At 37.2% G+C, this 16,691-nt stretch overlaps 1 protein-coding gene across 1 annotated transcript in view; it reads right to left on the bottom strand.

Annotated features, from left to right (window-relative positions):
• The window catches only part of LOC150103898 (flotillin-1-like), a 217,181-nt gene that overhangs the window by 114,238 nt on the left and 86,252 nt on the right, over positions 1–16,691 (bottom strand). Inside the window, exon 5 of the mRNA XM_090397170.1 lies at positions 437–556. Within this exon, the coding sequence (XP_090253296.1) occupies positions 437–556 (120 nt within the window). The remainder of the gene's footprint in view (positions 1–436; positions 557–16,691) is intronic.

Below are 16,691 nucleotides of genomic sequence, written 5' to 3'. Positions count from 1 at the left end.
TACACGTTTGTTCCCCCACCCAAAAAAAGTAACTCGGTGGAAAAAAAAAAAAAAATCAATTTGTATGTTATTTACTTTTAATTGTTTTTTTCTCAATTTGTTTGTTGATTCATTTTTTGACACTCTTAACTAGTAACAGAAGAAACAGAATAATTTCAATTGAGGTAAATAAGTCATCAATGTTACTCAATACCTGATACTAAAGCTTTAAGTCTACAAGAAGCTACTAACATTGTAGAATATAAAAACTGATTCAAAATTACAACTTAGCAATTTATAAAAATTATTTTACAAGCATATCATTAATTCATGTAACATATAAATCATTTTTTTTTTAATTAAGAACAGAATGGGTGTGAAGGTAATAAACATATCATTTTTAAATTTCATTTCTTGGAGAGATAAAACAGGAAATGTGGAGATATATAAAACTTACTTCTTCATCACTTATATCTTTAATTGTGTAAGACACCACTGTAATGCCCATGTTTACCAGATCAGATGATGCTACTTCAAATACTTGTTTTGAAAACTTCTTACGATCTTTATATATTTCCTATAAATAAAATAAAAATGCACCATATAACAAATTTATTGTATTAGAAATATATCAAATTTAGAAGAGGAATCCCTCTAATAACATGCTTTTTGAATTAACATAGTTAATAAATTGATACAATGTATTTAACATGAGTTAAAATTCATTTAACATGACATTTGGCTGAGAGTTACTTTATAATTTTAAATGATGCAAGTGACTTTGTAAGCAGCATTAGCTCTGGTTGCCATGGTGATGGCGAATGTACATATGTACTGGGGCATAGTAAGCATCGTTGGTTCAAACCACCATTAAATAAGTGTGTGTCGACTAACTGCCTATTAGTTGACATTTTATATTAAAAAATTATCCTTCAACACTGACTATGGATAAAACTGAATAATAGCAAACATTAAGAAAGAATTAGACTTAAATGAAAGAAACTGTAAATTAATTATTAACTTCACATTCAGAAGGATTAAAAGTAATAATGACCTTATTAACATCGACGAACAAGATGATTGTCATACAGAAGAAAACAATATGAATCATTTACAAGCTGTTGAAACGTTAAAACAACAACTTATGAATGTTATTCCTAATCTTGATCGCATTATGTAAGTCTGCCAAAATGTAGATAAATCTGAGATGTACACACTGGAAAAAAAAAGTCGGTGCAAACAACCTTGTCCAAATATTTGTCAAGAAAATAATTTTCTTTTAAATACCTTTGTATGTATATAATTATGAACACACATTATGCTTAATAAACTTTCAATAGTTTAAAACATTTTAATATCCCCAATATCAATCTCCTGATATATACCTAAAAGGGTGTTCAAGGCTATAACAACACTACATGATTAAGTTGCAATTATTATTAATCTCCTATCAACAATTTTCATCCAAATCAGTCTATTACTTGTTAGCAGTCCAATACTATTGTATCCAAAATTTCATTCTTTTAACATGACTGCCAACTACGAGAAAACTCATAGTTGGCAGTCTGCCACTGGATGCCTACTACAAGATAACTCGTAGTGGGCGGGAAGATCAATGATGCCAACTACAATCATTCTCATAGCAAATACAAGCTAACTACAGTATTGGGTGTCTGTGTCAAGTCCATTCAACGCTTTGATGGCGGCAGGAAATGAACAAGACGTAAATAAAATGGATTTATTCAGAAAATAAAAAAACATTCACATTTTCAACTAAAAGTTTTCTAGTAGCGAAAAACAAGGTATATAAAATATTTTTGTGTATGATATTTTTTGAAACATTCTTCCACACATAAGGCAAATTTTTCTTCACAAACTGGGCAAAAATATCTCGTTTCTCACCGGTGTTTTTCAGCTGTACAAACACAACAAGGTTTGCACAAGCCACCACAGTGAAACAATACGCAGCAATAAGTAGAACCGGCAGAAGGGGGTGATACAAGACAATTCATAATTGGTGTATGGAAGTACTACTTCTTTCAGGATGCCAACTACGAGGTAATTCAAGATACTTTTTGTGACAAAACACTCACTTTGTCACAAACAGTATCAAAAAAAAAAAAAAAAAAAAAAATCTCATTTTCCTATTGAATAAAGTAGTTTACAGACCATGGCATTCAGGATCAGACTTGATGAACCCCCTGTGGCAGTCAATGTATTAAGCACTTGTGACAATCTACAGAGACCTCGGTCTTTTTCCTGCTATCTTGGCATTAAACACCTGTTTTGCTAACCTTTATTCTCAAATTCTATTTAAGTGACCATACAAGCATAGAACATCCTTGCTCAACCATTCTTGAAGGGAAACTATGTCAAAATTTTAATATGATTCTGCCATTGATATCATCGGTTTAGGACACTATTCCCCCCCCCCCCCCCCAAATCCCCAAGAACTCTCATATCTGTGGTCTTTAATCTTTGATTAAGTGCTTTATTTCTAACCTAACTGTGAGATCCATAACTTAATAATGGTTTGAACACTGTCTTGTATACTGCTCATTTGGTGGTTTGGCTAATTTCTCTTTTATTCCATATAAATTTATTTAATTGGTTTCCTCATCATACAAGCTTTGTTTATTATATTGTCAATTTTCAAATTTAACTCGAAATCCTCAAAAGCTGTGTCTAAATAAGCTGATATATTTTATTTGTTCTACATTCTCAATGCAACTGAAAACTTCGGTTGCATTCAGAATGCAACTGAAGTTTTCTATATTTTTGCTTATTTTCATAAGTTGGGTCTTTTTATTTCTGATTTTCATGGCAAATTTGTTACAGTACCTGTAACTCAATGGAATTAGAGAATTCTGTAAACTTCCATTATGTGTTTAGGAGTACATCATCATTTACGTAATCCAGACAGCTAAATTTGACACCTCCAATTCTAATATCAGGATTAATGCCATATTCTTTAATAATGCGATCCATATAGATGATGAATAGGAATGGAGACAATATGTATCCTTGTCTTACCTTTGATTTGACACACACACATCTTCCTGTATTTCCTCTAATTCTAACTGCTGAATTACAACTTAAATATAAACTGTGTGTTGGTCTGTATAACATTCCATTTATCCCATACAACTGTAGCATTTAGAAAAGCTTTTCTCTGGGCTGTTGTATGCCTTTTCCAGATCCACAAAACTTTTATAGATCATATTCCTATGATTTATTTACTATGAGTATTGGTCATAAATTGAACATCTGATCTCGACAACCTCTATTTGGTCTCAACCCAGCTTGTTCTGAAAGTTTCTCTTTCAGAATTTTTCTCAGCCTCTATTCAAGTATACTGCATAAATCTTACCTGGAGCAATTAAGAGAGAAATTTCTCCAATTCTCACATCCAGCTTTATTCCTTTTTTATAGATGGGAAATATAAGAGCTTTACTCTAATCTTCTGACCAGGCCCTCTGAATTATGAAGTGTAGACACTGCAAAGCTTTTATATCTCCATATTTGAGCATTTCGGGTTGAATATCACCTACTTCAGCTGCCACTGCACAAGTTTTTGATGGCTTTTTCTACCTAAAATACTAATATGTACTCCTGTTTGCATTTCTCTTGAAAATTTTCTAGTACTGTTCTGTCACTGCTTTTTAACAGCCATCATCATCAAATTCCTGACATGTACCCTCAAGAGGTGTACAAGATATGACAGTACTACATGAAAAACTTACATCTTTACTAACTTCCTATCTACAATTTTCCTCCAAATCAATCTGTTACCTGTCAAGACTCCAACATTATCAGATCTTATATTTCTGTCTTCTAAGGCACTTTTTTATTGTATCAATCTGCCTATATCTTGGCAGAGAACACTTGTTTTGTCAGTCTTTCCTCTCTTAAGTGATCATACTCACCTGAGATTAGCTCTGCTAACATTCCTGGATTCCTTTTTTAACAGCCTTTCAAAGTAATTATTCCAACGTCTACGATATCCCCACCTTCAGTTTTTGTGTGACCTTTATAATCTTCGATTACTTTTACAGTAGTCTTGATCCAGTTTTTAAGCTTTTTTTAATGGCCCCAGAACATTTCCCACCTTCCTGATATTTACCTTCTATATTCTTCCCTTCACTTTTGTTTAGCTGCTTTTACATATGGATAAAGAAAATGTGGAATCCTCCCCAAAGAAAATTTTGATATGGAACCTCCTCCACTTAGGCATGAAGTTGAAAGAGCAGTTAAGCAGCTTAACAGCAATAAGGCCCCAGGTGCAGATGAAATCCCAGCAGAGTTAATTAAGGCCACAGGGGATGGAGGTATAAGAGTGTTTCATAGATTGATTACAAGGATATGGGAGACAGGAATGGCCTAGAGACTGGAAGAAGTCAGGTTTCATACCACTACATAAGAAAGATGATATGAAGGCATGCAAGAATTATAGAACTATTAGTTTGATATCTCATGCAAGCAAAATTTTATTAAAGATCATGCTAAATAGGATTGAGGCCAAACTCAAGGCAGAGATGCCCGAGGAACAAGCAGGTTTTAGGAAAGGTAGGGGCACCAGAGATCATATAACTATTAGTTTGATATCTCATGCAAGCAAAATTTTATTAAAGATCATGCTAAATAGGATTGAGGCCAAACTTGAGGCAGAGATGCCCAAGGAACAAGCAGGTTTTAGGAAAGGTAGGGGCACCAGAGATCAGATCCTTTGCCTTAGACAGATCATAGAAAAATATAAAGAATTCAGATTCCCTCTGGTAATATGTTTCTTAGACTACTCTAAAGCTTTTGACTGTGTTGAGCATGTGAAACTGTGGGAAATAATGAAAAGAATGGGTTTTCCTCAACACACTATCAGGTTGATGCCAACTTGTAGTATAAGGAGCAAGAAGCCACGGTAAGAACAGGTGTTGGACTGACTGACTGGCTTCAACTTGGAAAAGGAGTTAGGCAAAGATGTTTACTTTCTCCTCACTTGTTTAGTATATATGCAGAGGACATCATGCGTGAAGCATTGGATGAGTTCAGGACAGGAATTAGGATAGGAGGTAGATTGATCAGTAATCTGAGGTATGCTGATGATACAGTACTCCTTTGTAATGACATGAAAGAACTAGGACTAATTCTTGACCAAGTTGACAAGATCAGTAATAACAGAGGACTTCAACTCAATTCTAGTAAGACAAAGATCATGGTTCTCAAAGGAAAAACAAACAGAGAAGCTCTTAAGAAAAAAGTGTACTTTAATGGAGAAAGAATTGAGGAAGTCAGCAAGTTTGAGTACCTGGGATCCATTATTAATGTGAAGAATTGCTGTTCAGAAGACGTCAGAAAAAGGTTAGGAATGGTTAAAACAACAGTCACCTGTCTAAAATCTGGAAGGATGGATCTATCTCCATGGGAACAAAGTTGAGGATTTTGGATGCAGTTGTTTTTCGAACAGCGACTTATGGATGCGAGACTATGTGAGACTTATGGATGGGAATATCTGCTTTTGAGATGTAGTGTTACAGAAGGCTGATGAGGATATCATATACTGAAGAGACGTACAAATGAATGGGTGTTAGAAAAGATCAGTAGAACTTTAAGGCTCCTTAAGGATATTGACAGAAGAAAGTTAAAATATTTTGGATACATAGAAAGGATGGAAGGAGGACCTCTCAGAACAGTAATAGAAGGTAAAGTTCCTGGAAAAAGAGGCAGGGGTAGACCATCAATGAGATGGATGAATGGTGTGTGTGGAGTGACTGATCTTCAGAGAGTTGAGGCTGCCAGAAAAGCAAACAACAGGACTACATGGTGAGGCCTGGTGTGGAACATCACCGAGCATAGGAGTGACCATATGGCATCTGTAGATGCCCAGTGAACATAGTAGTAGTACATATGGCTTAGCTCTCTTATATTTTTCTCTATATTCTTTTAGGGCACCTGCCAACTTATTTGTTAGGAACTTTTGGTATGCTTTCTTCTTTTCCTCAACAGCTTTTTTTTCTTATGTTGTCCATGGCATTCTTATTTTTCTATCCTTGCAGATAACTTCACCACATGACCACCTAGTTAAACTAAGCAATGTTTCCTTCAGAGCTTGTCACTCAAACTTGTTTTTGAATTGTTTAATTTTTTTCTTCAATAATGGTTATATAGCTAGGTGTACAGTTTACCAAAGCTGCTCAATTTTAATTCTTTTTAAAACCTTTTTATATATTCTTTTCAATGAGATATTCATTTTTATCCTACCTAAAACCAAGTGATGGTCACTTCCAATTTCAAATTCTTTGTACAGTTGTATCCTGAATTAGCATGAAGATATTACTATCCATAATGACAGTCCACGAGGCTTTTATTGCTTCTGTTTTCTCTCCACACGAACTTGTGCACATCTTAATGTTGGAACATGGTGTTAGTAACGACTAGTCCATATTCTGAGCAGAAATCCAGCATACTATTATTATTAGCCTTGCTCTTTTTTCCAAATTTTCCAAAAACATTTCTATATGCCTTAAGATTCATTTCCTACTCTGATGCTTAGATCTCCAATAAGGACCACCTTTCATTTTTTTTTATACGAGCCCTACTCTAATGATTTGAAAAATTCCCCCCACTTCTTCCTCAGAACCTTCTATGAGACCACAGGCAAAAATAAGTTTCATTGTCCATTTCTCCATTTTGAAGTCTGCCCATATAACTACTTGAAACTGCCTTCCAATCTAGAAGTTTATCTTCATGTTTGGAGTTGAATACTATTACTACTCCTTCCTTTCTTTGATTGTCATTGCCCAAATATAACATCCTATACTTATTATTTAGTAAGTTCTTCTACAAGTTAAATTTTCTTTCATTTGTACTTCTTATACTGATGGTTCCTATTTTCAGTTCTTCTTCTAGATGCCGAGTTTGTTCCAAGAGCTGACTTTTCACTGTTTGCCCTAGTTCCCTGAAGAAAACAGCAAGGTGGCCTTGTTTAATCAGGCAATGCCTCAACCAGATGAAATCTCACATTGCACCATTATATGTATTTGTAGTTTAAGCCAATGGAGAGTACAATTTGGTCAACTAAATCACAAATTGCCTACCCATCCTCATTCATTCAGTACCCAGTGGATACCTACTACTAATGGGGTACACCATGTGAAGAGGATTGGACATTAGGTCAGAAGACCCCAGTCAGTTCTCTGCATTCCTTAAAGCTGATGTGAAGGTCTCTGCACTGTTACTTGGCTTTGACCCTTAAGTGATCCACTTTATTATTATATAAATGTTTTTTTTATAAAATTTTGGAAAGATTTTGAAAGCCCATGGGTGAATTATCATCATCATCATCATCATCAAATTCCTGCCATGTACCCTCAAGGGGTGTACAGGATATGACAGTACTACATGAAAAAATTACATCATTACTAACTTCCTATCTACAATTTTCCTCCAAATCAGTCTGTTACTTGTCAAGACTCCAACATTATCAGATCTTATATTTCTATCGTCTAAGGCACTTTGTACCGTATCAATCCACCTATATCTTGGTCTTCCTCTGGGTCGTTTTCCTGCCAACCTGGCAGAGAACACTTGTTTTGCTAATCTTTCCTCTCCCATTCTATTTAAGTGACCATACCATCTGAGATTAGCTCTGCTAACACATTCCTGGATGCTGACAATGTCAAGTTCTTTCCTAATATCCTCATTTTTAATATGATATTGCCATTGATGCCATCTGTTCACGCCTCTAATCTTTCTCAGGACTCTCATATCTGCGGTCTCTAGTCTTTGGTCAAGTGTTTTACTTCTGACCCAGCTCTCAGATCCATAAGCTAAAATTGGTTTGAACACAGTCTTGTATAAAGCTAATTTAGTGTTCCGACTAATTTCTTTCTTATTCCATATGAATTTATTCAATTGACTTCCCACAATACCAGCTTTGCTGATTCTGTTGTCTATTTCTATATTTAGTTTACCATCTTCAGTAAAAATTGTGCCTAAGTAGCTGAAATGTTTTACTTGTTCCACAGTTCTCCATTCACAACACAGTTGACATTTTCAATGATTCTGCCTATTTTCATTGTCTTATAAATTAAATCACACTTTAATAAATATTTTTGATATTTCGGCAACGGCACGTTGCCATTTTCAAAAGGAACTTATAAAAAAAGGCACATGCACGTAGGCACTACAACACAGTAACTGAGAATGAAGTGATGAAGCTGTTGTTCTCCTAAAAGTCCTGATGGTGCCCTCTTGCGGGCTAAGTAGGTGTTCTTGGCCATTGGACTGAAGGTCTGCTCATGTAAGCCTCCCAAATTTGGGGCAGTCTCACACAACCAAATTTGTTGGGGTTTGGAGAGTTTCTTAGGGCTGAGGCTGATTCCATAATAGTCTTTTCGAATATGTATTTGTTACGGTGTATCACTGTAGCTTTCTTCCACCGTATTCTGTGGTGTGTATCCAGAGCATGGTCTGCAAGACCAGAATGGCTGTACTTGTGAAAACAGATGTAGTCCTTGTGTTCCGAAATTCTGATATTCGCTGTCTTGCCTGTTTGGCCAAAATAAGACAGCTGCAAGGGACCTGGTATACACCAGGTAGGTCTAGGGGAAGTGGTTGAACTTTAGTGGAGCATATAAGGGATGCCAATCTGGTAATTTTTTCCGAGGTGCCTCGGATGTAGGGAATGGTGATGGATTTAGAGTAATCCTTGTTGTGGTTTGTAGGTTTCAATATTTTTTGATTTTTTTTGGGGGGGGGGGGTAGCCATTGGCTGAGAAAGTGATTTAGTTCAGTGTTTAGGGCCATGTCGTTAGAACAGATTAGTTTAGCCCTGTTGTATAGTGTTTTCACCACTCATATTGTTGTGAGAGGGGGTGTTGGGATTGTTGGTGAATGTACCTGCCTGTTGGGTGGGTTTTCTATAAACTGAGAAAACCAAGGTTCCATCAAGCTGGCGGGTGACTAGTGTGTCCTTAAACTCCAACATACTGACATAATGGTCAGCTTTGACGTCTCCTCCTTATTCACAAATGTCCCACTCAAGGAAACTTTAGAGCTAATTCAAGCTAGATTTTCTCCCGATATTTCAGTTCACAATGAATTCAGGCTATTTCGTTGGAAGGGAAAATTCTAACAAACAAATAGAGGGGACAGCCATGGGTACACCACTCTCCCCACCACTGGCCAATTCTTTATGGAGACCTTTGAAGAAAAAGCCTAGCCTCTGCCTGCCCACAAAAACCAATCATATGGCTTCGCTACGTTGATGATGTGTTCGCTATTTCGTCACATGGCTCCGATACACTCCTCTCCTTCTTAACACACTTAAACAACCCCCCCCCCCCAGAATCACATTCACCGGGAAAAAGAGGAAAACAACAGCCTCCCTTTCCTAGACACACTAGTCACCTGCCAGCCTGATGGAACCTTGGTTTTCTCAGTTTATAGAAAAACCCATCCATACAGGCAGGTACATTCACCAAGAATCCCCACCCCCCCTCACAACAATATGGAGTGGTGGAAAACACTATACAACAAGGCTAAACTAATCTGTTCTAACGACATGGCACTAAACACTGAACTAAATCACATCTCAACACTTTCTCAGCCAATGGCTATCCCCCCCCCCCAAAAAAAAATCAAAAAATATTAAAACCTACAAACCACAACCCCCTCCACAACAAGGATTACTCTAACTCCATCACCATTCCCTACATCCGAGGAACCTCGGAAAAATCAACAAAATCCTAAAAAAATATGACTTGACCACTTGTTACAGACCAAATAGAAAATTGGCATCCTTATCCGCTCCACTAAAGACCAACCACTTCCCCTAGACCTACCTGTTGTATACAGGTCCATTGCAATTGTAAACTGTCTTACTTTGGCTAAACAGGCAGGACAGTGAATATCAGAATTTCGGAACACAAGGACTACATCCGTTTTCACAAGTACAGTCATTCTGGTCTTGCAGACCATGCTCTGGATACACACCACAGACTACAGTGGAAGAAAGCTACAGTAATACACCGTAGCAAATACAAATTCGAAAGACTATTTATGAAATCAGCCTCAGCCCTAAGAAACTCTCCAAACCTCAAATTCAGTGAGACCTTCAGTGCAACGGCCAAGAACAACACCTACTTAGCTCGCTAGAGGGCACCATCAGGACTTTTAGGAGAAAGAACAATAGCTTCATCATTTCATTCTCAGTTACTATGTGCACGTGCCTGTTTTTTATAAGTTCCTTTTGAAGATGGCAACGTGACATTACCGAAATATCAGAAATATTTATTAAAGTGTAATTTAATTTATATTCGTATCTATGTTGTCAATTCCTTAAGTGATTTAGTAATACTAAACACTCAGCTAAAAAAGATGTTCTGGGATTGTTTTACACATGATGGTCCAGGATCACTTGTGCCTGTTGGCTGTATAATGAAAAGTGACCAATACATAAAAAAATGGAGAAAAGAGTAGTTTCACAAATCCAGAAAGACAAAACTCATCTTCCAACAGGATCTCCCACTCCAAAAAAAGTGAAAGAATTCCTCAAAAACACAACATTCAATTGCTTGAGTGACCAGGTAGCTCTCCTGCCATTAACCCAACAGAAAATTTGTGGACCATAGTGAAAAAGAGACTTAGAAAATTAAATTGCGATACAAAGGATAACTTATTATATTAAAAGTTTGGTTTCGAGATGCAGAAATAAGAAAAATATGTTCTACATTGGTAGAGTCCATGCTTAGGTGAGTTAATGAACTTATTAGGAACAGAGAAGTGTACATAAATTATTAGATAAAGTTGGAGTTTAATTTTTATACTTATTTTCTTGCAAAATTAAAATTTTTCTTTAAAATGTGTTCAGATTAATTTGTTCACTACTGTGTGGCATGCTTTCTGTTCATACACATAAAGTTAATACTGAACTAAATGAATGCATTTGTTTGATTACAAAATTTATTAATTGGAAATGATAACTGATCTTAGTTTAGTTCAAGAGACTCCTTCCATGGCCTTCAATGGTAACAGGGCATTAGAAAGAGTATGATATTCCAAGTTGGACGTTTCACAAATTATTGATCATCAAGAAATTTTGATGGATTTCTTAATTTTCGCATAAATGAGGAGGACTAAATTAAGGCCAGTAACCATAATTTAATTTAAACATATTCATGATATGAAAAAAAAAACCTTACTTGTTTTCTCGCACACTTGAAGTGTATAAAAGTTATTGTTTTCGAGTAAAGCCATAACTATGACACACAATAAATTAAAGATGCCATGAAATTGGCTTAATTCTTTATCCAAGTGTAAGCAAACAAAGTTTGCACATGAACTAATTTCAGGACTGGGCAACTTGTATATAGAAGCTAATGACTTCACATCACTTGACTTAGTATCCTATAATGCAAAGCACATATCCTTATGGGCATGTATAATGCTATGCATTGTGGGAAGGGTCTCTACCCAGACCAGTTTCGACCTTTATTGAGGTCTCATCAGTTGGAATCAGACCCACAAGTGATATCAAGGTTGAAGTAATGCAGAAGTTGTATTTCCATATATGAGTAGCCAAAAGGTGTCACACCTAACTGCTAAAATACTCTGGATAGATTGGTAGTTTTTCTCGCTTGGTTATACTATAAATTAACTATAAATTATAAGTTAATTTATAGTATAACCAAGTGGAAAAACTTCCAACATCTAAATATAACACAACGGCGGTTCATTTTTCTCACATCATAACTAAAACGAATACAGAAAATGTGACACATAGTGGTGTAGTGAAAAGAACACTATAATACTGAGGGAAATTAGAGGGATTTTTGGATTCAATAATGGACATTTACAAAGTCTTGCATATAGAAACACGTTTTAAAAGTTATCAACTGTTATCTTATGACAGTGACGATAGGACAACTGTTGGGGGAAGAAGATATGGCAGGGTGGGTTTTAATGACTGTTTTTTTCTTAATCTTTCATACAGAAAGAAAAATAAAGTTCTGAACCATAAAATTTAGGAGATAAAAGGTCAGAAAAAAAAGTGAAGATGACTGTTTACATTATGATTTAGAGAAAACATGCAACTAAAATTGCAACTGCATTTGTGATTTTTTTAAAGGGAGCATGGTAGTGTTTGAATTAAGGATTTCAGAACTGGAAGTTTTATTTCTAATTCACTGGAAATAAGTTATTTCCAGTGAATTAGAAACTTCTCTAATAAATTTGTTGTGCATTGTAAGTTATGTAAAGAAAATAATATATTTTGAATGCAATCAGAATAAGGCTGAAAATTCACTCACCATTTGTTTCTGATAACTCGCCAGTGGCAAATGGGCAAGTGGATTTCTGGAGCACTGGTTGTATTTACTTTACAAAATGATGTTTATCAAACTTAACTTTGAATTAATTCAATGACCACTTGATATGAGAAAAATCTAGTACTACTTGCTCAATTTTTAGTTGATAAGTTCAGTATGAGAGGACACAAAAGGGTTGTTGGAAGGGGCAAGAGTGAAGAGTGAGAAAATGAAAATACAGCCATTATGGATCGAATATGCACCCTCAAATGCTTCGTATCCATCATATATTTCAATGTAATATTAATGGTATTGCAATTTTAATATGCACTTCGCATCCAATGTAACTTGGACGTATATATACGTCCTGGCTGGTAGCGTGGTTAAGAAGGGCAATGATGGCAAATGATTAGATGCATAGGCTGTGTAGAAAGAACAGATCTGAGTTTTTGAATGTGTGGAGTGAAGTTGAAGGAAGATTAGATTTGTATAAGAGGGATGGCTTACACCTGAATGAGTTTGTTATCAGGAGTCTTGAAAAACTAATAACTGGTATGAGACCTAGCAAGAGGAGTCAGGGAAACTAAATTATAATGGGACAAATGGTGAGAACATGAGTGTAAGAGCGACAATGTTATATAATTGTGCTAATGATGAGAATGGACATTATCACGGAAATGATTTTATGGGCCCATATATGAGAGGTTGGCCAATCAAACCTATAGTACGTTAGTACCATATGTAGGTAGTGTGTGTGTGTGTGGGGGGGGGGGGGGTTGGGAAAGGAGAAACCTGTTACATTTACGTTATATAGGCATTATATCCTGTAATTAAAATGAAAAGCCAAACGGCTAGTTTTCTGGCAACTTAATAGAAATTAAGCGGATAAAAATCCTATGTTGTTATATAGCCAGTAAATGAAACTCAAGATCGAGAACTATGATCTATATGAGTTTCAATGCCGAAAAACTATTGGCGAAGGCAATTCAAAGCAAAGGTGGAGCAAGCCCCCTCACTATTCTTGATATTCTCTCATAATGTAAAACACAGCTCCTAGGAGATGTAATACTCATCATTACATTATGAGGAGAGGTCACTACCCAGACCGGTTTCAACCTTTTTTGAGGTCTCATCAGTGAGTAGGTAGATCTGGAAGATATCAAATTTTTCAACCTCAAAAAAGGTTGAAACCAGTCTGGGTAGTGACCTCTCCTCATAATGTAATGACAGTATTACATCTCCTAGGAGCTGTGTTTTACATTATGAGAGAATATCAAGAATAGTGAGGGGGCTTGCTCCACCTTTGCTTCGAACTGCCTTCGTCGATAGTTTTTCGGCATTGAAACTCATATGGATCGTAGTTCTCGATCTTGAGTTTCATTTACTGGCTATATAACAACATAGGATTTTTATCCGCTTAATTTCTAGGCATTATACCTGTATAACGTATGCATTTAAAATGCCTATATAATGTAATGCAGTTCTGTGGAAGAGCCCCCCCCCCCCCCATATTTCTTTGGGAAATATGGGGAGGGGACTCTTCGATAGTACTGCAGTAGCAGAGATGAAGGAGGAAGAAAAGAAACTTGTTCAGGTTGTACTGTGAAAGGATGTTGGCTGGCAGTTGTTATGTGTCACAATGGGCTTAGTACAGAGTGGAAGAATTATTGATGCTTTATGTTGGAGGTTTAATGGATTTTTTACAACACTCAAAAAGAATTAAAATAGAATTTAATACTTCCTATATTTCGTCCTAGTCACTAGGACATCTACGGGGATTACAAAAACAATTAATGTAACATGCACACAAAAACTTACAATACTAAGCCCAACCACGTGGGTGACACTAAAGTCCTATTTAGGTGGAGCACCATCTAAGGGCGGTAGTAGGTGGCCTGGAATGAAAGGTGGGGCCTCTGGTGATGAGTGTTTCCCAAATCTTCGGAAGCTTAATACAACCATATTTATTAAGATTTGGTTGGTTACTGAGAGCTGCTGCTGCTTCTAAGAAAAGTCTCTCTTTCTTGAATTTGCTGTGGTGGAGCATGGTGGTTTTCTTCCATGATACTCTGTGAGTGGTGTCCAAAACATGGTCAGCCAAGCCTGAATGGCCATAGTTGTGTTTAACGACATACGACTTGTGTTCCTCCAGGCGGATGGATGCTGATCTGCCTGTCTGTCCAAAGTACGCAAGCTTACAGGAACAGAGTACTTTGTAAACTCCAGGCAGAGAGAGAGGAGGGAGCTGATCTTTCGTAGAACGGATAAGGATAGCAAGTTTGTGGTAGGGCTTATATGCTGTGTGTAGGTTATACTTTTTTAGTATCTTGGCTATTTTTTCCGAAGTGCCACGGATGTAGGGTATGGTGATGGCATTTTTAAAATCTTGTTGACGAGAGGGATGGGGAATGGGAGAGGAATTGATTATTTTTTTGATACTGTGTTTGCTGTAGCCATTGGAGAGGAAAGTTCTGTGTATGTGGTTAAGCTCAGTAGTGAGGGCGGTTCCACTGAAACAAAGATTGTGGGCTCTCTTGGTAAGAGTTTTAATGATGCCATATTGTTGCGAGGGGTGGTGGTGGGAGAGTTTGTGAATGTGTCTGCCTGCGTGTGTGGGTTTTCTGTATACAGTGAAGGAAAGTATCATTAGGCAGGCATGTGACTAAGGTGTCTAGGAAGGGTAAACAATTGTTCTTTTCCTTTTCCATAGTAGACTGGATTCTTGGATGTAGGCTATTGAGATGACTGAGGAAGGAGTCTAACGTGTCTGGGACATGAGGCCAAATCGAGAACACATCATCTACATATCTTAGCCAGATAGAAGGTTTGAGTGCGGCTGAGTCTATGGCTCGTTTTTCGAAATCTTCCATATAGAAATTGGCAAGGGGGGTGAGAGGGGGAAACCCATGGCAGTTCCCTCTATCTGCTTGTAGATTTTGTTCTTCCAAGAGAAATACCCAGAGATGATGGCAAAGGAAAAGAGATCTAAGATGTCAGAGGGAAAAACGTTTTCTAAGAGAGGTAAAGTGTCAGTTAAGGGAATATTGGTAAACAAAGAGGAGATATCAAAGCTTACTAATATGTCTGTATTATTCAAGGTTAAATTTTCTGTGAGGGCTTTAAAGTGGGTCGAGTTTTTTATATAGGAAGCGGAATTTTCGGTGAGGGGGGACAGAGAGTTGGCCAGCTGTTTAGACAGTCTGTAACAAGGTGCATTGGTGGCATCTACTATAGGCCTGAGTGGCGAATTGTGTTTGTGGATTTTTGGTAAACCGTATATTCGGGGGGGGGGCTTTCTACTCTACGTGCAACGTGCTGCCATCTGCAGTAGGTCATTGATATACAGAAGGAAGAGGGTCGGTGAGAGAACTGAACCTTGTGGGACTCCAGCATTAGTTGGATGGTGAGAGGATAGGGAGCCATCTACCATCACACATAGTGTGCATCCAGACAGAAAGCTGGCAATTCATCTGCAGAAGTCCTGAGACAGTCCAAATGATAGGAGTTTGCTTAGTAAGCCTTTGTGACAGACCCGGTCAAAGGCTTTAGAGATATCAAGTGAAACCACTTGGGATTTGCCAAATTTCTCCATGGCATTTGTTCAGAGATGGGTGATTCCTGTTGATTGGCATCGATGGAATCCGTACTGGTGGTCATGTAATAGCTGGGTATCTTCAAGGTAGAGTAGGAGTTGAGAATTGATGGTTTCTCCAACACTTTAGATAGGACTGAGGTAAGTGAGATAGGCAGTAGTTAGATGGCAGTGATTTGTCACCCTTTTTAGGAATGCGTTGAATATAGGCCAATTTCCAGGCTTTGGGATATGTACAGTGGAGTAAGAGAGAACGTCTAGACGGCATAAGAAAGGGGTCAGTTCTGGTGCACAGACCTTCAGGACAATTGGAGGAATGCTATCAGGGCCAAGAGACTTTTTTTTTGTGTGTGTGTGTGTGTGTGTGTGTGTGTGTGTGTGTGTGTGTGTGTGTGTGTGTCTAATTTAGGAAACAGGTTTATGATCTCTTTTTGGCAAAAGGATAAAGGGAGCATTGTATATTGGGCAGTTGGAATGACTAGAGGGTGTTTGCCATTGTTAGTTATGCATGCATTGGAGGCAAAGTGTGAAGCCAGGAGATAAGCTTTTTCTGTGAGTGATGTTGCAATTGAGCCATCCCGGGTATGACAGGGGTGGAAATAGTGTAGTGAGAAAGTTACGACCAATTGCTTTGGCAAGAGATCAAAATGAATGGCTGCCATTTGGACAGGCTGCAAGTTTCTCTGTTCAAATTCTGTTTTGGAAGCACTGATAATTTTCTTGCATCTGTTTCGAGCTTCAGTATAGGCATTGAAGGAGGATGGAGTTCTTGATTTGAGCCAATTGCGGTATGCCTGATTTTTCATTTGTACAGCCTT

The sequence above is a fragment of the Typopeltis vanoorti genome, chromosome 8 (genome assembly GCF_054136105.1).
Source record: "Typopeltis vanoorti isolate ZY-2024b chromosome 8, IOZ_Tvanoo_1.0, whole genome shotgun sequence".
NCBI lineage: Eukaryota > Metazoa > Arthropoda > Arachnida > Uropygi > Thelyphonidae > Typopeltis > Typopeltis vanoorti.
Note: the sequence above shows the minus strand (reverse complement) of the source record. Positions and strands in the feature narration are given on the sequence as shown.